The sequence below is a fragment of the Condylostylus longicornis genome, unplaced genomic scaffold (assembly GCF_029603195.1).
Source record: "Condylostylus longicornis isolate FDR11 unplaced genomic scaffold, ASM2960319v2 ptg000119l, whole genome shotgun sequence".
NCBI classification, from domain to species: domain Eukaryota; kingdom Metazoa; phylum Arthropoda; class Insecta; order Diptera; family Dolichopodidae; genus Condylostylus; species Condylostylus longicornis.
In genome coordinates, this window is record NW_026578087.1 from 1,142,606 (window position 1) to 1,165,317 (window position 22,712).

Below are 22,712 nucleotides of genomic sequence, written 5' to 3' on the forward strand. Positions count from 1 at the left end.
TTTATATTTAATTAATAAGTCTAGGCAAAATATTGTGGTCTTATATGTATCTCTTGAGACGCATTAATTTTTATAGACCTGTTTTGCGTCACTTGTATTAGCTTTAGATTTTTGCTGTAAGCATTTTTCCATTTCGAAATACAGTATGTTATACAGAGCTATGAGACATGCTAAAATAAAGTTAAAGTTTAAAAGCATATAAGACTAAAAATTTTTGTTATTGGCCTACCTTTTTTGTATACAATTAGACATTTGAGGAACTCAAATTTTAAATCAACTTTAAGTTAGAATTTAATGAGAATTTGGATGGCGTTTGATTTTTGCTTCCTTAAATTTATAGTACAAATATTTCAATGTCATATGTCACAGCACAAAAGGCATAAAAAAACGAAATATTTGACTAAAACCGTTACAGAACGTAAAAAAAAAACTTACCTAAATTGTTCTCTAAGTCTTGTAAAAATTTTTTGTAAATTATTGACATTGATAAAATAACACTACAGACCAACGTCATTGCATATGTTTTTCATTCTACACCACATAGAAGAGTTCTATGCACAAATTTAGTGCTATAAAAGTACCATATTATAAGTGTCATAAGAGACCTAAACCTAATATTATTTTCTGTATATTTACATATGTATAAAACTTATCTGAAATATTATAAAAATTCACATATATTTTGCAACTCTAGAAATAGGTAAAAAAATATAATTTGCTCCTGCAATTTTCTATAAATAAAATTCACAAGTAAAATACCAAAACTTCATAAACCTACGAGAAAATTCTTCTCAAATTTTGCGAAGAAAAACTTAATTTAGCCCAAAGGAGTATAAAAAATTTAATGTTGTTAAATGTAGTTAAACATCTATGTATATATTATGTATATAAGAATATCGTAGTTCTATGTGTAGGTTCTAAGGAAACCTTTTTTAAGACTTGCAACATTAATTTACACATTCATGTTCACATTTAAAAACTATAAAAGGAAGCCAAAAATAGCATATTTCACAAGTGTGGATTTGATTTCCTTAAGAAAATCTGTTAGGACATTCAAACGGACAAAACTTGTTAACGTTTTCTCTTTTATTTTTTCATTTTCCTTTTTATTTTTTAAGGATTTTTTCTTCTTATTCCTTACAGATGTAAATTTTTGTTTTATTTAATTTATTTTTATTTTGTGCCTATCTTTTGCGTTGAAATCAAAATTATTTCTCTTAAATTCCTAAAAAGAAAAACCATCATTTTACTTGTAATATAGAATAAAAATAAAATACAATTGTATAAACGTATGTATATATACATATATATATCTATAAATTTCTTTTAATCTTTTAAATAATTTCAAAATCAAAATGAAAAATAAGGTGGTGGTGGTGGTAATAATGGTAGCAAAGATAACAGCAATATGCCACCATATTATAATTTAAAAGATCATCAAGGTGTTGGTGGGGGTGGCGGTGGAAATGGTGGTAATACAAATAATCAGCCACCACCACCACCCCCAATACAATCAGAGGGTTATAGTTATGTTTATGAAACTGAATTGCCATCGTTACCTTCATCACAACATCGTCATTCACATCATAAATCATCATCTTCACATCATGGTAGTGGAAGTGGAGGCGGAGGCGGCGGTCATGGTCAAAATCGTGCTAGACGAACACAACGACGAATAACACACAACGAAAAACGATATCATTCAGGTTAGCACGAGATTTAAAAAAAAAATTCTTTCCGCTTTTGTTTTCGTTATTTTTTGTTATAGGACACAGTCGTTAGAGTTGTGTGTATTTTGCACGAGAATCAATTATATATGTACTCGTATTATGATAGGAGAATTTAAATATTTTTAAATTTTTAAAAATTTATTTATATAAGATATTTGTAAAAGTAAAAATATTGTAAAAAGTTTTCTTTTCAATTTAATTTGCATGCGTGTGCTTTTAATGCAATTTTTTATCAATACTTTTGCATGTTTTTAAAGAAAAATAATTATTATAGTTTTAAGAATAATTTATTAATTTAGGAGCAATATGTAAAACTTAAAAAAAAAGAGATTTCTATATCGGTTGGCAAAAATATTTATGGAGCTAGCAAATTGCATACTTTCATGGACCCTGCTGATTTGAAATTACGAAATTGATTACTGTTAAAATTCGCTATTAAATTACTTGATATTTTAAATATAATTAATTAATAATAAATATAGGTGGCCTACATAACATGTAAGCTGTCAAATTGTGAAAGGAATCTTCCCGTATTATACTTCAATAAAACATTTAAGTAATTGAAAGGTGGAAGATTTTATTGAATTTAAGTATAAAAAATTTTCAATATAGCAAAACATACATTGATGTTTTTAACAAGTAAATGTTATACGTTATATCAGAACTCTTCTTATAAATCTATTTACAAAAAATTATGATTTTGACATTTGACTTTTTGTTCAACTATGTTTTCAAATTTGCTATTAAATACTAAAAATTTTATGCTTTATGTGCATTTATAATAATATTTTTTTTACAAACTACCTACAAGACAACATTTAAATTGAGTAACATTTAAAATTTTATGCAATATGTCGGTTCGTCATAGAATTATTACAATAGCATCATATTAACCCATCCCGTATATAATAAAAAATTTTTTTTAAATTAAATGGTTGAAAAAGAATCAAAAACATTTTTGTTTTTCCAATTTTGCCGTATAATTTGAAATATTTCGTATATAAGTAAGGGAAAACGACCTCATATAAGTGTAGGTTTAATCAGTGCCTTATAACATAGCATAAAATTTCATGTACACAAATCTGCTACATAACACGAAAGAAAACGATAAATATTATTTAAACGGGAAAATGACGTATCAGTCATTCAGTTTTGTTTTTGTTAATTTTTATTAAATGTTTTTCTAATGTTGACTGCAATGTTAAAATGTTTTTTTTATTTTTCGATTTTTTAAATTTTTAAATATTATTCGATTCTTAAGTAATTCATAAAATTTTTTGTCTCGTTGTTATACGATAACATAATAACGAACACACCTTAAATAGACACTTCTATCGCTCTTTAAAAAAATATTTTTCTACTTCATTTTTTTTTTTTTTGTTTTTATGAAATTTCATAGTTTTTGTTTTAATAAATTGTAAGATTTACAGTTAATGATAATAATTAAAATAAAATTGGAAAACAAAACGTAAAAAATAGAAGAAAAAAATAAAATTCAATTACCTTTCAATATTTTCACGTCTCATTTTTTCGATTCTATTAATCGAATACTCGTATACACACAGCTAGATTGATAAAAAAAATTAAACAAAAAATTCAGTTTTTTTGGCTATAAGATTTTATTATTATGCAACAATATGAATATTAAATCGATTGTGGTTTAATATCGATGACGTTATACGAGTACAAAAATTTTTGGAAACTTTTAAAAAAAAACCATGCATTCCAAATAAAATTTCTGTATTTGTAAAACATTTTATATAAAGTGAAACTCAAAGAGGGAGTATTAAAATAAATTAATTTATAGCAATAAATAAAATTGAAATTGAATATTAAATAACAATAAAGCCCATATTTCCGGCGATTGTTGCTCGTTGGATTTGAGAATTTATTTTTCATTCGGAAAATAATTATGAATAATTCTTGCTCTCGCAAAAATCAGCATGTCAAAAAGTATAAATTGAAAATCAGCTCAAAAATCATTCAGAATCAAATTAAAATTGCATGCAGATTTCTTTTATTTTCTTTATTCTTAAATTAGATAACAGTTTCTGGACCTATACTTTCTAGGAAGTATTTCCATTTTCAAATTATTTTAACTACACCCTTTTCCACTCCTTTTGTGAAAAATTCTTGCAGAGGCTTTTTAGTTGGAGAAACATTATATAAAAAGCTGCAATGTTACGTCACCTAAAAAATTAACATTTTTTAAAAATGAAAAGTTAAAATTAATTTTTTCAATGTGTAAATGGTATATAGCAGTGTACTTAGATGCGAAACACCCTGTACAAGAAAACATGAATGTTAATTAATATCACATAACCTATTAGAAAATACGTAATTATAGATACTGTTTCTCCAATGTGTGTATAGGTAGGAACCACTTATTTATCTATTTGCATAAGACTAAGGAGCATAACAGTCAAAAACCTAGAGAACTTATTCGCAATTTGTTTCATAATTTCAAAAATTTTAAGTCTTTTGCATGAAAATATTATTTAAAAATAATTTACTGCAATTTTAAAGACCCTTAAAATTTTTTTTGTTGTAAAACATTTTTTTACACTCTTACATGCCCATAAATGTGTCAATTTGATTGAAATAAGTTTTTTTTCCATATAAATTATCTTTAAAGCAAATAAAAAATATCAAGATTATTAGATTTAAAAATATTTTTCTTTCTGAATTCTCGCGTATTTAACAATTAAAATCCATTTTTCCTTTTCTATATTTTTCAGTATTGTGTTGTTTATTTTGTTTTAAAAAAAAAATTTAGACTATAAAATTTCTGTCTGTTTACACTTAAATTAAATTTTTTTTTTAATGTTATTTAAATGAATAAGTTGATAAGCTTTAATTTGCTATATTTTAATGGCATTTAAACAGTATAAAAAAATATTGTTATCAAATTATTCACGAAAAAGAAAACAAATTTTAAAAAAAATCAAAATTTGAAACTAAATCTAGTAAAGGTCAAATAAGTTGGCTAAAAATGTCATTACACCCATTATAAAATTGACATACTGACATATTAAATGACTCACTAGTCACTACTCTGTTATTGGAAGTGCGTATTTAATATAAAAGAGAGAAAATTTTTTTGAGAGCTTTAACAAATTTGGAAATTTTTATAATAAAAGATATCTCAGTACCATTTATCATTTCAGATACCGCTTTTCTGGAGTACTAATATCAAATTATTGACACAAATAATGTCACATTTATGTTATTCTCATGTACGCATGTTCAATTGAAACGCATGTCATTCAAATAATCAATTTAATTTTATTTTAAAATATTTCCTAATTTATATTCACTTTTAAATCATAAGATACAAATAAATTACTATTTTTCTTACAAATTAAAAAAAATGTTTTAAAATAAACACAATAATTTGAATAATATTGATAAAAAAAAATTAAATCAAATAAGGCGTCATTTTTCTCTCTTAAATTTAAAATAGCGTACTAAATAAATGATAGTTACATGTTTCCTCTTTAATATTTTCATGACATTCGAATGCATCAGAAAGCTGCTTAGAATGTTTTATAACTGTTGACATAACGTCATCATTACTTATTGTTAAATTAATATTTTTTAAACATTGTTCTTGAACTAAAGCTAACCAATAAATTTTTTCATGATTTAAATTATATTTGTCCAATTCAATCGATTGCATTTGTATAATATCAGTTCCAGCAGCTAAACCACCAACATTAGAAGTATCATTTAACCACAAAATGTAATCATTGAAACCTTGCATATCAGCTGCATAATATTTTAAAAATTTTAAATTTAATTGATTCGATTCTTGTGGTTCGGTCGGATATGGTAAACAATTTTCAGTTCCAGTAAAATTACTTGGCAGTGTATGCTGTATAAAATCATTTTTCCAAAATTCAATATTTTTTGTAACAAAATAATATAATAATGGTTTATTATGTTGTCTCAAATCAATATCACCACTAAATAACATTGTTAAATACATTTTAAATAATGCACCATTTTGACCATTCTTTATAAAATCTTCACCAATTATAAACATATAAGATATTGCATTTTTATAAAATTTATTTATCTCAATTTTAAATTGACTATAATAATTATTTAATGAATCATACGATAAAATTTTATCAAAATTCTCTAATAAATTTTTACTTGGATAAATTACATGATTTAGTATCGCTTGTGATGGTTCATTTAATTGATGTTTAACATCGTTAAATGATTTTTCGAATTGATTATAAATTTTTAATAAATTATCTTTATCAATTTGTGTATAATATTCTTTCCATAATTTTGTTAAAATTACTGGTCTCCAAAATGGTTGGAATTCTTCACATTTCATATTTTTTGCAAATTTTATATATTTCCATATTAAATAATTTAATACGATACGTGATTCAGTTTGTTTAATTAAATCAATAATTTTTTGCATTGCATTTGGATTACGTAATTCAACTGATTTATTATCAAAATAATTAATATTTAAATTCATTAATTTTGAAAATGTTTGAAAATATTCAGTCCAATCGAAATTTGTAATTGTTTCATTCAATGATGATACACGATCAATTGTAACTGATTCATCTGAATTTGGTGGCAATTGTAATAAATTATCTGATATTAATATTGTAAAATTTTGTATTTCTTCAATTGCTAATTGAATATTTTCATCTTGATTATTGTTACTATTACCATTTTTATTTAATTCATTCATTGTTTCTTGTATTTCAGTAAAATTGTCTTCGTTTAATTTTGATGAAAAATATATTTGATCGGAAACAGTTGTCATTGTCATTTCAAGTAAATCAACAGCTTTTAATATTGCTAATTCGCCCCATAATTTTGCAATATCTTTATCACTTATATTATATTTCAAATCATCTTCCATAATTGGCCATTTACCAATTGTTTTAAGGCTATCAATTTCTTCAAAAACTTGTTTTAATTTTCGATTATTCTTACATGATAAATAAAAATTACTTGCCATCACTTCAAAACGATTATCTTTTGATATTTTATTTAATAAAATAAAATCTTCAATATAAAATTTATCTGTTGAAATTTTTTTATCATTTAATGATATACCATCAAAATTACCACATGCATATTTAATAAAATTATCACATGGCTTTAAATTTGGATTTAAATGTGATTTTATTTCATCTATGTAATCTTTGAATAGCTTTTGATTCTTTTCAATATTTATGGGATCATTATTAAATTGTTGATTATTACTTTTATTACTGGTATCACTTGTATCATATTCTTCCGTCATCTGTTGTGGTTGTAATGATTGTATTGTAGATGTTATTATTGCATTATCATCATCTTTATCCGGTGATGATGATTTCAATGGTGTCGTTGAAATAATTGAAAATTTTAGTAATAAAATAAGAAATTTATATTTTATATACATAATTTCTTACAAAAATATGTATGCAAGTAGAGTCAAGTTGTGTTAAAAGATAAAGAAATCCGGTAATTTATTTAAATTAAATTGATGCTAAAAACAAAAAAAAATGTCATGTAAAGTATGTGATTTCCGTTTCAAAAAATTTTGCAATACAATCCCGAATAGCACATTATATATTTATGTGTATGTATACATCTATACATGCATATGCTGCTATTATTTGTGTAATTTAATATTGTAAATTTTAACGATCCCGAGGACTATTCAATGTTAATTTCAAAATTAGACTGACTGTATGTAACCTGCAGGCTTGTCTATTTATAACATTATTATTTAAAATTATTATGGAAAAAGAAAGATTGAATTGAATGTGTTTAAATTGCATACATGTATTTGTATTTTTCATTGTTTTTTTTTTTGTTTTTTTATTCATTTCATTTAAAAGTACTACATACTCGAACATAAGAATTTCTTTTATTCTTTAAACGATATTTTTTTTATTTCTTTTTCTTTACTTTTTTTTACTTCGTTGTCGTGATTTGTGACATTAATGAAAGTAAGTTGTTCTCTACGCACAGGCAGGAATGCAAAATTTGAGAGCATAATTTTCAATGAATTTTAATTTATTGCTTTTCAACATAATTGAAGCCTCTATACTATTCTACTATTGGAAAACAGTACGTACTCAAATGTACTGTCTAAGTTTGTCTTTTTTAAATTGAATACATTGATTTTAATCGTCATTAATTGCTAATTATTTGAATTTGTCATCGACGATGAAAGAAAAAGTGATTTGACAAATGGCGGATAATTTTATAAACATTCATGGTTCTTTTAAATATTAATTACGCCTTGAATAATTAACTTGTGCATTGTAACATAAAATTAATGCAAATGTTAATAAATTTAATGTAAATTTGCAATTGTAAAATTAATGTAAATTTTTGATAAATTATTATTTGTTCTCAGAAAACGTGAAACTCACAAAATTTGTGATTCAACTGTCAACATCAAATATTTTGCAATTAAAAAGCATCTTACACAGTTTTTATTTAAAATTAAAATATTAATATGAAACAAAAGCATTTTCATAACATTATTCATAACAAGTGATAGTGTTATAAACGTAATTTCAAAATGACTTCATCATTAATATTCATTCGTAAATGCCGTTAATCTATATAAGAGTTCTCAACAAAAAAGAAATAAAGAAATACTGAGAGAAATCGAAAAAAAAGGAATCATACAAACACACATAATATAGAAACATAAAAATATTTGTGTATTCTTTTTTTTCAACTAACAACAACCATTATTTTCTCAGTTGAATTCTTTTTTATTACCAATTATCTCACTTGTTTGAAATAACATAAAGGTCAAAGATTTTTAGTATTTTTTTATAAAGACATATGTTGTATAAATACATTGTATGCACATACATACGTATTTAAAGAATTAAAATATGATACGACCAACCGTCTTTAAATGCTCATTTAATTTTAATTCTTCATTTGATTATAGATAAAAATTATAATAATAACAATAATAATAATGATTATAATAAAAATATAATCAATTTGGAATTATGAGGCCAGAATTTTTAAATATAATTAAAAAAAATAAATTTAAAATTACAGCAGTTTCTTGTTAATTATTAATAGTAAACTAAAAAAATATTGTGATTTATTTTCCTTATCTGCATTTCGAAACAAAAATAATAACAGATTTGCTAGACTTTTTGGTAAATTAATCATAAAAATGAAATTTATATGAGCAATAATTGTCAAAATTTTACCTTGGACTTTAAGTATGCATACATATGTAAATTATATGAATGTATGTATATGAATACCGGCGTATATGTACGAAAAACATCTGACTTAATCGGAATAGGTAAATTAATTAATTTATGAAATGAAGTTTTAAAAATGTTATTACTCTGCAATAAAAATAATTTTTAAATTTAAATAGACACAGAATTTTTATGTTTGATATAAATTTGTGTGTATGGCAAAGTATGTTTAGAAAAATGTTACAGTTACAATTAGAAAAGTCAAAAATGTTAAAATTATATTGTAAAAAAATTTGAAGAAAAAAAAAACAAATCGAGCCTAAAGGCTAAGGGTCTTTCGTTAAATAAATATTTCGAGACTTGAAAGTATGCAATTTTTAGTTCCCTTATTTCTGTCATATCAAAAGATAAGCCAGTGAAAATCGTAAGTATCTTATGTAAGTATTTTCACATTCTTTAAGCCATAAATGTAGTGGGTTTTTTCTCTAATATAACAAAAACATTTCTAATAATAAATACACATTTTTAACAATAAACAAACTGATAAACAACTAACTAATCAAACAAAAAAATTAATACCATTTTTGTTATTAAAAAGAAAACAGAATTTAATTAGTAGGAAATTTTCCCCTTACTTCTGATATTTTTTATTCAAAATATTTCTTGGAAATTATTGTTATTTTTTATTTCTTTTCTTTTTTTTCTTTTCATTTTATAAAACTTTTTCAATTAAAATTTTATTTCATTCTTATTGATATTGTGAATTTGATAAAAATAAACAAAAAACAACAACAACCATTTTGAATGAAAAATCGCCTTGAATCACTACAAAATCACAATGTTTAAAATAAACATTTGCTGCAAAAAACATATATTTTTGTAAATATGTCAACAATGACAACTTACTGGTATTTTTATAAACACTACGCATGTAAATTTCTTTTGTGTAAAATATTTCTTTCAATTTCAAACGAAATTAAAATATGATGCACTTAGTCGGAGTTGAATCAGAACGAAATAGTGAAAATGTAGAATTATTTAGTCAGTTAGCAGCAATAAATGCTGAAATAGCTTCTATTTCATCAAATTTTAAAGGCTGTAAACCATATAAATCGTCTGCGTTTCCAGAACCAATACAAAATATATCAAATAAAACACAATCACCATTGATGTCACCAAGATTTCATCATTCCAATCAAATAGAAAAGCATCATCAGCAGCAACAATCACAATTTCGACCAAATTCCAATAATTTAAAACAATCTAGCCCAGTAAAAGTGCCATTACAACAACAACAACAACATCGAAGTTATATTAATCAACCTGTTATATCTCCATCATCATCTTCATCTATATCACAGCAACAGCAACAACAGCATCATCATCATCATCAGCAGCAACAATTACATCATTATCATAATGTACAACAAAATATTAATGTTGAACAAATACCATCAAGTACAAATTTATTAGCACCAAGTGCTATATTGGCTGCTGTTAAATCAATGGCTAGTAATAATATTAGTAAGAATAATAAATCATCTAATAGTAATTATAATAATAATAATAAATTATTATTGAATTCAGCACAAAATAATAAAGATGCAGCTGGTATTGCTGTTGGTGGTATAAGTGGTAATAATATTGGTAAATCATTTAATCAAAATAATACATCAAATCCTGGTATTATTGAACATGGTGGTATTAATTCACATATAAGTGGTGGTAATGGTGGTAACAGCGATATATTATCAAATAGTAGTTATTTAAAATCAAATGCTAATAATATTTCTAAGGGCAGCAATAGCCATAACAATAGTAGTAATAATAACAATAATAATAGTATGAATAATAGTAATACAAATAATAATGTTAATTGCACAAGTAATGCACAATCGCAAGTACAGCAAAAACAACAACAGCAACAACAACAACAAGATCAACAAGAACAACAACAACAATCAAAATCCCAACAACAACAATCAAGTAATGCACATAGATCAAATAGACGTTTAGGAAGGCATGAAAGCCGATATACAAGTGGTAAATTTTTGCAAAAACAAAAAAGGAAAAAAAACGAATTAAAGGATTTCTTTTTTTTTTGTTTTTTTGTTTGCAAAATATTTAAGATTTTACTTGTTTTTATATATGTTGTTATAAAATTAAAAAACCATGAATATTAACACGTTTTGCTTGTCAAAAAATGTATTTTACATCATTATTCAAATTAAACGTCACATTATGGGCAGCATTTCTCAAAAAATTAATAATTACAAATATTACAACAACAATAATGCTTTAGAAACAAAAATTTATGTCGTTTTAAATTAAAATGTGCTCATATAAAATATACAAATTTACAATCATACTCCTCTCTTAGATATCACGTTGGGATTCACGCATTTTAACAATAAAAAAAGAAGTAGATTAACATAATTTAAAGTTGCTTGTCTCCATTTTTAAGCTATACTAATACAAAAGCCTTTAAAAATCATCATCAGTGATCTTTTCCTATTATTAAAGTTGTTGTTTTAAATCGGGTTTTCATTATTTTATTTTAAAAATATTTTTTATTTTTTCATACTCCGATCTTTGGGCATCTGTCAAAATGTAGATCTAACCTCAATTTAATTTAATCAGCAATATAATTTTCACAATTACTGAAATTATTTCAACAATGCAATTACTAAGGTCAGATTGACGTTAAATCTGCATTTTGGTGGGCGCCCTCTTTTAATTTTTTTCATTTCTTTAATTTCTTTTTTCGTTTTTTGGGGTTTTGTACGAATTTGATATTGTGCTAATCAGTAAGTTATTTATTTGAAATTAATCAAAAACAATATGAAAAATAAATAAGTTAAAAGAAATCAATTTAAGATTAAAACAAAAAAAATTAGTTGACTAAAAATATTTAATTTTATAATCGAATTAATATTATTAGTATATTAATATTCAAATATTCACTCCAATTCGCTTATATTAGCTTACAAAATTTTAAAATAATAATTTGATTTTGCATTTTCTTAGTAACCATAACGAAAGAAACGTTACGCTTTTGCTTTGTAATTTATTACCAATTTATTGTACACTATTTTGATATAATTTTTTTTATTATTTATTCAAATAAATTAATTTTAATTAAAAAAATATACATACATACATTTTTCTACAATCTAAAACACCAACAATAAATTCTAAATTACATCTGTTTTTTTTGACGTTAAATTACTATTTTCATATACGACAAAATTTGAGATAAAATGGTATTTAACTTTTGACGACTGTTTAAAAATCAGATTGAAATTGTCTGACGGCTCCAAACTTCTGCAAAAAATTAATTGCTCCCATTTTACATTTAAAAAATCTAACAGAAAATCTGATGAAAATAGAATAATTTCTACTTTTTTCCGTCAGACAAAATTTGATATCAAACAGATTTTACATATATAACTTTCATCAGACTCAGATTAAGTCGTATATTTTGTCGTATATATGTAAACAGTAAGTAACGTACGTCATTAGTTGCCTGAATAACTTTAAGTTTAATTTATATAGTAGCATTTTTTCTCCAATATTCTATGACACTAACATTTTCTCATAAAAATTTTATTGTTTTAATAATTATATAATATTAAAATTTTAACATTATTACGTTTATAAGTGGCTTTTTTAACTGTTTAAAAAATTATTACAGGTATTTAATTTTTGGCTTTCTTTGTATATACGAAACTTTTATTGCATAAATTTTTATTGGTTTCTATTATAAGCTCTTAATATTTTTGCATGCTATTCAAATATTTTAACTTGTAATATTTTGCTCGAAAATTTTTATTTGCTTGTATCATTCCATCAAATATTTTCATTTAAAAAATCATTCTATTTAAATTTATTCATAAATAAATATTACAGTAATTTTATTATTGAATTGATTATTTAACACTAATTTAGTTGAATTTCATATTTAGGTTTGTACTTATAAATTTCAATATACAATACTTTGATTTTATGTATTACGCCTATGTAGTAATATAATACACAACATGTATGTCATACTTATGTACTTTCTTTGTCCAGCTAAATGTTGTAGATTTGTATATATACATATAAAAATAATATCGTTTAATTAGTTTTAATCATCATCACAGTATTCAGGCAACATCTAAAAGAATAATATTTAACTGAAAAATTCCAAATAGTATTGAATAAAATTACAAATTTATAATTTAATGATTGAATTTGATTGTAAATTTATATTTTAAAATTATAAATTAGTTTCAGTACTCTTAGAGCTTGCAATTTTTAGTCTTGCAATTACTGTTTAATTTTAAAATCGTTGCGCGTAGATCTAAGCAACTAAACTACTGCGCCAATGCAATTAAAAATTGTAATTTCTTTATAAAAATTTACAAACTGTTTGATAGCTTAATTGCGTGCGACCATGCAGTTGGATGTGTACGCGTTTGAATATAAACCTATGGAATACAAACAAGCAATCAAACAGTTGCGAAACTAAAAATTGCTTATCTATCTGAGCTCTTAAATATTATTATAAGTTGTCTGCATTGACCGTGATTCTATTCAAAAATTCGCAATGTCAAATAAAAAAAAAATTCATTGATTTTACCTTTTATTTTTTCTCTCTCTTTTTTCTTTAAAAAACAATAAATATCAAAACGTCAAAAATTTACGTCATCATTTATCATAAATTTTTTTGCAAAAATCACAATCACAAACAAACAATCAAAAAAATTAAATGTGCTCAAAAACATTCAAAAATGTGTGTTTTTTGTTCATTTTGTGTATCAATCACCAATCATCATCATTCCTCTGTCAACTGTCAACGCATATTTAATTTAATATGATTTTATATAAAAAATTCTGTAAATTATATTCTCATTAATGTACGGCAACACATCATGTATAACCCAATTTATTACATATGATATAAAACAAACGAATGATAACTACACAAATACAAATATGACAATTAAAATGATAAAATTAAAAAAAAAATAGAAGTACGACAGGAAGCTGTTCAACAGGCTTTGGCAGCATTAAAAAATCGACCAAAACCAAGTTTACCGATGCCATCAAAACGTAGTTCTGTATTGAATCGAAGTCCAGATCGTGATCGCGACGATACAGGTGAGATTTCCAAATAGAAAAACAAATGAGAAAAAAAATAATGATAAGAAAAGAGGTTTTATATCTGCTTAGTCGGACTTAAAAGTTGTTGTAATGGTTTTTTTTCTTTTACATCAACAGCGAAAACTTAAAACGGGTTTATTCGCCTCTTCAAATTAGTAATTCTTGTAGCATTAGTGAAATGAATTGCGTTAGTAAACTAAATATTTATTTTGATTTCATCCAAAATTTGACAATAAATTTCAATGACATATGCAAAGAATACCTTTTTTGTACTTTTGTTAAAAATTTAGAAAAACAAAAGCTAAGGAAATTTTATATTTGAAACAATATTGAATTTTATAAATTTAAGAGTTGTAAATAACTTAAAATGAAATAGAAAATTGTATTATACAATAATAAAAAATAATTTAAAATCATCAATATACTTAACTAGATTCTAGATTATAAATACTCGTATTTATTATGTGAAAGTACAAACTAATGTTAACAAAAACTTATAACAATTTGATCATGTTTTACACCTACATATATAATATTTTTAAAAACTTAATACGTACAGTTTGACGTATACTCTTGTTAGCCATTTTTATTTTTGAATACGACAGCAAAAAATGTGAAAATTTGACATTAAATAAAATTCTTGTATTTGCAACAAAATGGTGGTTAGTGCCCTCTTTGCATATATTTGTATTTAAATGACAGCAAATGGTATAAATTGTAACTGTAAAGAAAAAAATTTTTTCTTCGGAAGATAAACAAAATAAACGCAAAAAAATAAAATATAAATCTAATAATATTAAAATAATAGGTAGGTAATGAAAAATATTAAAATATATTTAAATTAAAGGATAAAATAAATAAAAACTGTTAATTTTTATAAGAGTCCTAAATTAAAATATCATGCTTTTTTTATATATTTGACGTAATAATTTTAAATTGCTGAATGTGTAACAACAAAACCAAAGAGCAAGTTAAATAATTTTATATTTTTAAAATCAAACTTATCATTTCTCTCCAGATTTCTAATTTATTTCAGCAATTAATTACAGTATTTGAATTGAATTCATTAAAAATTTAATTGAACATATTAAAAACTAATTAAATTTTTAACTTTATTTAAGTTTATTTAATTGAAATTAAAATTTAAATAATAAATTAGAAATCTAAAAAATTTTTTAGTTTTATAAAATCATTTTAGATTTTTTTTATATGGAAGTCAAAGGGAATTTCTTTTTGACATACGTACATATCTGTAGCAACAAGCACGAGTGATTTAACTCTATTTCGGACATTTCAAAATAAATGTATTTGACAAGTTATGCAAATGTCATGCGTTTGAACAAATACATAAACTTTAAATTGAATTCTAAAAAAATGTTTGAAATTATTTGGCACATAGCTACCGAATCGGCTTCAGCGATTTGTGAATTTGGCAAAGATGAGATAACAGTGCACATTGATTACAATAATCGTGGAATAATCAAATTTTGTGAGAATGTAGAACGCAGTATGTAGAATTTAATGATATAACTCATTGTTGGCTTTGTCAAATTAAGCGGTTTGCGTTTATGGCCACAGAACTACCAAGTATAATTTACATAGAAGTGAAACCAGAAGCATATACGACTAAGATAAAATACAACAAAATAAAGTCATCTATTTTACATGTGAAATCTATTGTTTTCTGTTTTTTTTTTTCTAAATAAATAAATTAAGAAACGTATGTACATGAGTCCATCAATAACATTTTTATAAATAAGTATTAGTATTTGAAAAATCACTAAATTTAATTAAATTTAATCTCACTCGATCATCATTTCACAATTCAGCAATTTAAAATATTTCATAATAATTTCTTAATCATAAAAATCTGTTAATACCATTATTTATTATTATTCTATATATATAGTTTGTTTTGCTGAAAAATTTTAATACATAATATTTTAGTTTTCTTTAACCCATTCACTACTATTAATTAAATTGAGTTTTTTTTTAAATTAAAAAATTTTCTTATAAAAAATTTATTCAAGCATCGCTTTAAAATGAAAACTAAAGAAAATTCAAATATTTCTTTTTTGATTTGTTTTCGTTTTCGTTCTTGTTTTTTTTTTTTTTTGTTATTTGATTTAAAAAAAAAATGCGCAAAGCTTACAAATAAAAATTTTCTTAGCTATCAAGCAAATTTAAACTTTTCTCTTACATCAAACTCTAATTCGATATTTCATTTTGTAATTGTCTCGCAGATCAACAATCATTTAAAAAAATATTTAAAAAAAAAGAAACAATAAAAAATCAAAACACGATCAACTCACCGTACCAACCCCCACCCCCCCCTTTTTCTAAACAAATTTAGTGCAAGTTTTATTGTAAATGTTTATTTCTATAGTATTGTTCAAAGTTTTAATGAACGTCTTGTTTATATTCTTTTTAGCAATTAATCTTTAACATCTAACAAAATATATTTCATAAAAAAAATACAAAAAAAGAAAAGAAAATTAAATTTAATTGTACACATTCTACATTGCATTCGCCTTAAGATATGCAAACAAATTCAATAAAATTTTAAGGCAATTGTGACGTAGTAGTGTGAAAAAAAATATTTTTAACATTAAAATTATTAATATAAATTTTGTTTTTTTTTTTTTGGTTCTCTTATTTGCTTTTAAATGAAGATTCAACTACAGATGACGAATCAATACCTGAAGAACGAATATCAACACCTGATCGTGAATACAATTATCCGCGTGATCATATATCAAATTCAAGAGAACAAATTAAACCGCCAATACGTGATTCATCTGTTGGTGGAGGAGGTGGTGGTGGCGGTAATATTGGTGGGCAACATCATAAAAATTTTTCAGATCGGAGGCCTCCTCAAAATTTACCTCCTCCAGTAAAAAATCGATTTACAATTTTGATAACTTTTGTTAATTACATTCTTTCATACTTAATTTTAGCCTCATTCCGATACATCAAGTGCAGGATCACCACCAGCTGTACATAGGAAAAATAATTATGAATTTACCGATATATCTGAATTCCAAAGACCATGTAAAATAATTTTTTTTTAATTTAGCTTTTTCTTTATTATTTTTTCTTATTCATTTGAATTTTTTGTTTGTTATCTTTTTAGATGTTGCACCAGATATAACACAATTTAATAATACAAGAAGGGGTGCAGATCGTGTAACACGTTATGTAAATATATCTGGTCAAGAACCTGGTGATACAGGTACTGCAGGACGATGGAAAGTTTCAGCAAAAATTCAACAACTTTTGAATACATTAAAACGACCTAAACGTAGACCACTGCCAGAATTTTATGAAGATAATGATATTGAATTAGAAATTGCAGCAAATCCAAAAGATCCGAATGCACCAAAACCTGAAGGTAATACAATGTCTCGAGTACAAGGTGAACAATTAACAGTAGCTGCCGGTTTACCAAGAAATTTAGAAACAGCATTACAAAGATTTGGTACGAATTCATTCAAATCACCTGTAGCTACAGTTCTTGATCCAAATGGTAAATTGACAACAATGCTAACATACGGAAAATTATTATCAAGGGCACAAAAAATTGCCTATGCTCTGACGACAAAAGTTTTTAGCAAAGGTCCAGAACAAATTACTTTAAAACCTGGTGATCGAGTAGCATTAGTTTATCCAAATAGTGATCCTTTAAAGTAAGAAATTTTCAATTTTTTAGAAATTTAAATATATATATCACACATATTGTAGTTTCTTGACTGCCTGGTATGGTTGCATGTTTAGAGGGCTTGTCCCTCTTCCAATTGAACTACCGTTATCTAGCTCAGATACACCGCCACAACAAATTGGATTTTTATTAAGTTCTTGCGGAATTAGTGTAGCCTTAACATCTGAAGCGTGCCTAAAAGGTTTACCCAAATCATCAACCGGAGAAATAGCCAAATTAAAAGGTTGGCCGCGATTGCACTGGTTTGTCACTGAACATTTACCAAAACCACCTAAAGATTTCAATGTAGGAAATGTTCGAATTGAAGAAAGTTCTTTAGCTTATATCGAATATGCCACTGATAAAGAGGGAAGTGTAATGGGTGTTACCGTAACACGTCAGGCAATGATGAATCATTGCCGTGCTTTAACAATGGCATGCCATTATACTGAAGGTGAAACCATTGTTTGCGTGTTGGATTTCAAACGCGAGGTTGGATTATGGCATGCTATATTAACGTCAGTTTTGAATGGCATGCATGTTGTGTTTATACCTTATGCGTTGATGAAATTACGTCCATCATCGTGGATGCAACTAATCACGAAATATAGAGCTTCTTGCTGTTTAGTCAAAAGCCGTGATTTACATTGGGGCTTGCTTGCAACAAAAGATCATAAGGATATTTCATTATCTTCATTAAGAATGTTATTAGTAGCAGATGGTGCTAATCCGTGGTCACTTTCATCATGCGATCAATTTTTAAGCGTATTTCAAACTAAAGGATTGCGGGCCGATGCAATATGTCCATGCGCTAGTAGTTGTGAAGTTTTTACAGTATCATTACGCCGACCTGGACGTGCTTCTGGTGGATTTGTGCAATCAGCAACTGGACGGGGGGTACTTTCAATGGCAGCTCTTTCACATGGTGTGGTACGCGTGGATAGCGAAGATTCATTAACATCATTAACTTTACAAGACTGTGGACAAGTAATGCCAGCTGCTCAAATGGTTGTTGTACGATCAGATGGGCCTCCAGTATTATGCAAGACGGATCAAGTATACAATATGCAAAAAGGTTAAAAAGTAAAAAAATATATATATAAAATTTTTTAGGTGGGTGAAATATGTGTAACTAGTGGTGCAACTGGCACCTCTTATTTCGGACTTGAAGGTTTAACCAATTCAACTTTTAAAATTCAGCCTTTGTTAGAAGACCCAGATACGAAAGATCCAGCTAATACCGGAAAAACATTGGGCGATGAATATTATGTCCGTTCAGGGCTATTAGGATTTTTAGGTCCCGGCGGTTTAGTATTTGTTTGTGGATCACGTGATGGTCTAATGACAGTGACTGGTCGTAAACATAATGCTGATGATATTATAGCAACTGTTTTAGCTGTTGAGCCAATGCGTTTTATTTATAGAGGACGTATTGCTGTATTTAGTATTAAAGTACTTCGGGATGAAAGAGTCTGTGTTATTGCGGAACAAAGACCAGATTGTTCAGAGGAAGAAAGTTTTCAGTGGATGTCAAGAGTTTTACAAGCTGTCGATTCAATTCATCAAGTTGGCATTTATTGTTTAGCTTTAGTCCCGCCAAATCATTTGCCAAAAACTCCACTAGGTGGAATACATTTATGTGAAGCTAGAAGACGCTTTTTAGAAGGTTCTCTACATCCGGCTAATGTATTAATGTGTCCCCACACATGTGTTACTAATTTACCTAAACCAAGGGAAATTCATCAAGGTAAGATATATGGGAAAAACGTTGCTATTAACAATTTAGCTTAGAAACAATTACTCAATTTAATTTTTGCACAAAATATTTTTTTTTTGTTATTTTTTTTTTTTTTTTTAAACAACTTATTTATTTAAACGTTTTTTGTTGATTATTTTGTTACTTGTAAATTAAAGTTGTTTACTAATACTGTTAATAATGCGTTAATAAAATAGCAAATGCAAAACAGCTTCAAATAAATACTTGTAGATATTAACAACTCTATAGTGTTATAATACCAAAATTACAAGAATTTAAGATGTAGAAAATTTATAGGAAATTTTTCGCAGTATAGCCGGAAAGCTAAGCTCACTAAAAAGGCGCTATTCATTAAATAAAAATTAATAATAATAATTTAATTTTTGGATTTAATTAGAATTGTGTGAATTTTGTTCATGTATTTTTATTTTTCAATTTCTGGTCAAACAAAAATATCAAAATTAATATTTGAAAATTTATAAATTTATCGTTTTAAAATTGAATTTATTAAAAATTAATTTTTCTTATAAACAAGTTATTAAAATTTCATATTGGAAGAAAAAAAAAATTTCACTAAAAATTTATTTATTTTTTATAAAACAATAAAAACAAACTACAAAATTCATACATTAAAAGCGTTTTAAATTTCAAGGTTGATTTCCAAAAATGCAAATAATATATTTTGCAATTTTTTAAATAAAAACCAAAAAAAAAGTTACTTAATTGCAAAGAAAAATTATGATATATTAAAATATTATTATAATAAATCAATTAAATATTAAATAGAGTAGCACACAAATCAAAATAATTGGCTATTATTGCATTTATTTACTTTTTCAAAAAGATTTATTTTAAATTTTTGCTTTTTCATTTTACCCATAATATTTTTAATTGCATGTTAATTTCTTTTATATGTGAATAATTTTCTAAATTCAACCAACACAAGTTGTATTGATTTCTTAACTCACTTTTTGTTTTTATTTTTATTTTTGTAACCAAAATTAATTAAAAAAAGAAATTGGTAATTTTTTTTTTAACTACATAAATATTTTAATTTTATTTTTGGTTAATGTTGTTCATTTTCGGTCATTGGTCAAAGAAACATTTTATCTGCTACAACTGTTTTATACATGTACTTTCACATCTTTCATCATTTTAAATAATAATAAAATTATCATTCAAACAAAATAATGAATTAAATCTTATAATAATAATGAAATTAAGTGTCAAGTAAAAAGGATAGAATGTCAATAATTCATTCCAATTGTAATTTCATATTTTAATTCAATTGCTTGACAAACACACTAAACAGATATTTTATATATTCTGAAATTAATTCATAAAATTCAATAAAAATTTTCTTTCATGAAATAAAAAACATAATTCAAGAATTAACAAATTAAATTTTTGTATATACAATAAATGATTTCCAGATTTTGTAATTATTAAAAATTTCTAGTATGTACAAATATAAAAATAAATATTGTTTTTATTAAACCACATATTGTATGAAGAGACTAAAAATTGAACTTCTTGCCATTGACCATCAGTTAGATTTTAATTATTGGAAACCATTTAAAATAAATTTCAAAGAATATTTGAAAAAAAAAATAATTAGAGATAGTTTTAACTGTCGCATTCTAGTTTATATATATATATCTATAAATGTATATATATATGTCTATGAAATGGCGAATTATTTTTCGTCAAAACTAGGTCTTCAATTAACATTCTTAATTTTATTTTTTTCTGTTATTTAAATTGCTCATCCACCTTTTTTTTATTTTTAATTATTGATATTAAAAATGCTAATTGAAAACTTAATTAAGTTCAAATACATATATATATATATACATCATTAATTTTAAATCAAAATTTTAAAAAAATTATTATTAATTTAGAAAAAAAAAACAGAACTAAATACATACTATAAATTAAATTAAAAAAAAAGAAACAAATTATTTTGTATACTATTTTATTTCTAAGTTTATATTTTTTCTTCTTTTTTTTCATTCATTCGTATGCTGCTCTTATATACTTCGTGCCAAAAAAAAATATTAAAAAACAAAAACATTAAAAATAAAATAATGAACTAAAAATTCTAAAAATTTCATATTAAATTATTAAAAACAAAAATAACAAATGTAAATAAAAAAAAAAATAACATTACATATGTTTTTTATTATATTGTACATTAAAAACAAATTAAAAAATCAAAAATAATCTCACTAAACACACACACACTGATTTAAAATTTAAAATACAAAAAATGCTTTATTTTAATATTTAAATTAAAAATAACAATTGACAAAAATATCAAACACAAAATAACAATATTAAAAAAATAAAATGTAATATGTGAATGCAATTATTTATAAATTATAATGGCAAAACAAACACTTTACGGATTTTCACTATAAAAATTGCTTGGGACCAAATTAATTTTATTAATTTTAAAAATAAAAAATTAATTAATTGAAAAACAAATTGAAAAAATAATAAATGTGATTTTGCACTGAAATTTACTAAAAAAAAACAAAAAAAAAATGATAAAATTTCAATCTTACTTTTATTTTTTTTTACTATATACCAATTGTATAAAAATAACACAAAATTGCCTCCCCCCCTCCCTTCTCACGTTAACACACGAAATAAATATTTTTAATTTCTTTTTAAAAAAACACATTATTTATATCCAATTATATATAATTTTTTAATCAATATTTAATATTTTTAAAATAATTTTTAATTATTGTAATATACAAAACATATGTACATCAAAACGAAATCATTTTTCATTTTGTTTGTAAAAATGTTCATTTTTTTTCTGTAAAATTTATTAATAAAAATAATCAATTTCATTCTACCATCCATATTTATATTTTTACTAACATTAATAATGATATTAATAAATATATAAATGTAATATTTTAATATTATAAATATTTACAAATATATTTATAATTATTATTTTTTTAATTTTTGGCTTTTGGATTCGATTTCTTATTATTAATTTTTGTTTTAATAACTTTTACTATGTTTAAAATTTATTTTCTCCTCATATTTCACATTTTTATTAAAAAAAAATTCACAAAATAACAAATAACCAAAAAACATGTTACAATTTTATTAAAATAAAAAAAAAACGATTATTTAAATTATAATTAATT

At 24.3% G+C, this 22,712-nt stretch overlaps 2 protein-coding genes across 10 annotated transcripts in view; one reads left to right on the forward strand and one right to left on the reverse strand.

The window, feature by feature from the left end:
- Positions 1–22,712, forward strand: part of LOC129614786 (disco-interacting protein 2) — a 92,473-nt gene that overhangs the window by 65,869 nt on the left and 3,892 nt on the right. For 2 of the 9 annotated variants that reach the window (XM_055529650.1, XM_055529651.1), the window contains exons 4-12: positions 1,368–1,706; positions 9,938–10,465; positions 10,529–10,984; positions 13,958–14,086; positions 16,762–16,982; positions 17,047–17,140; positions 17,223–17,775; positions 17,831–18,842; positions 18,900–19,533. In XM_055529650.1, the coding sequence (XP_055385625.1) occupies positions 1,368–1,706; positions 9,938–10,465; positions 10,529–10,984; positions 13,958–14,086; positions 16,762–16,982; positions 17,047–17,140; positions 17,223–17,775; positions 17,831–18,842; positions 18,900–19,533 (3,966 nt within the window). The remainder of the gene's footprint in view (positions 1–1,367; positions 1,707–9,937; positions 10,466–10,528; positions 10,985–13,957; positions 14,087–16,761; positions 16,983–17,046; positions 17,141–17,222; positions 17,776–17,830; positions 18,843–18,899; positions 19,534–22,712) is intronic. The other 7 variants (XM_055529656.1, XM_055529659.1, XM_055529653.1 and 4 more) reach the window with 6 other exon arrangements.
- Positions 5,002–7,540, reverse strand: LOC129614787 (endothelin-converting enzyme 1-like). Its single transcript, XM_055529660.1, has 2 exons — positions 7,303–7,540; positions 5,002–7,239 (listed from the first exon to the last, which is right to left on the reverse strand). The coding sequence occupies exon 2, from the start codon at positions 7,150–7,152 to the stop codon at positions 5,185–5,187; it is 1,968 nt and encodes a 655-aa protein (XP_055385635.1). The 5' UTR covers positions 7,153–7,239; positions 7,303–7,540; the 3' UTR covers positions 5,002–5,184.

Bases quoted from the DNA above. Each gene is read 5' to 3' on its own strand.
- LOC129614787 (XM_055529660.1), bottom strand. From the start codon at position 7,152: ATGTATATAAAATATAAATTTCTTATTTTATTACTAAAATTTTCAATT.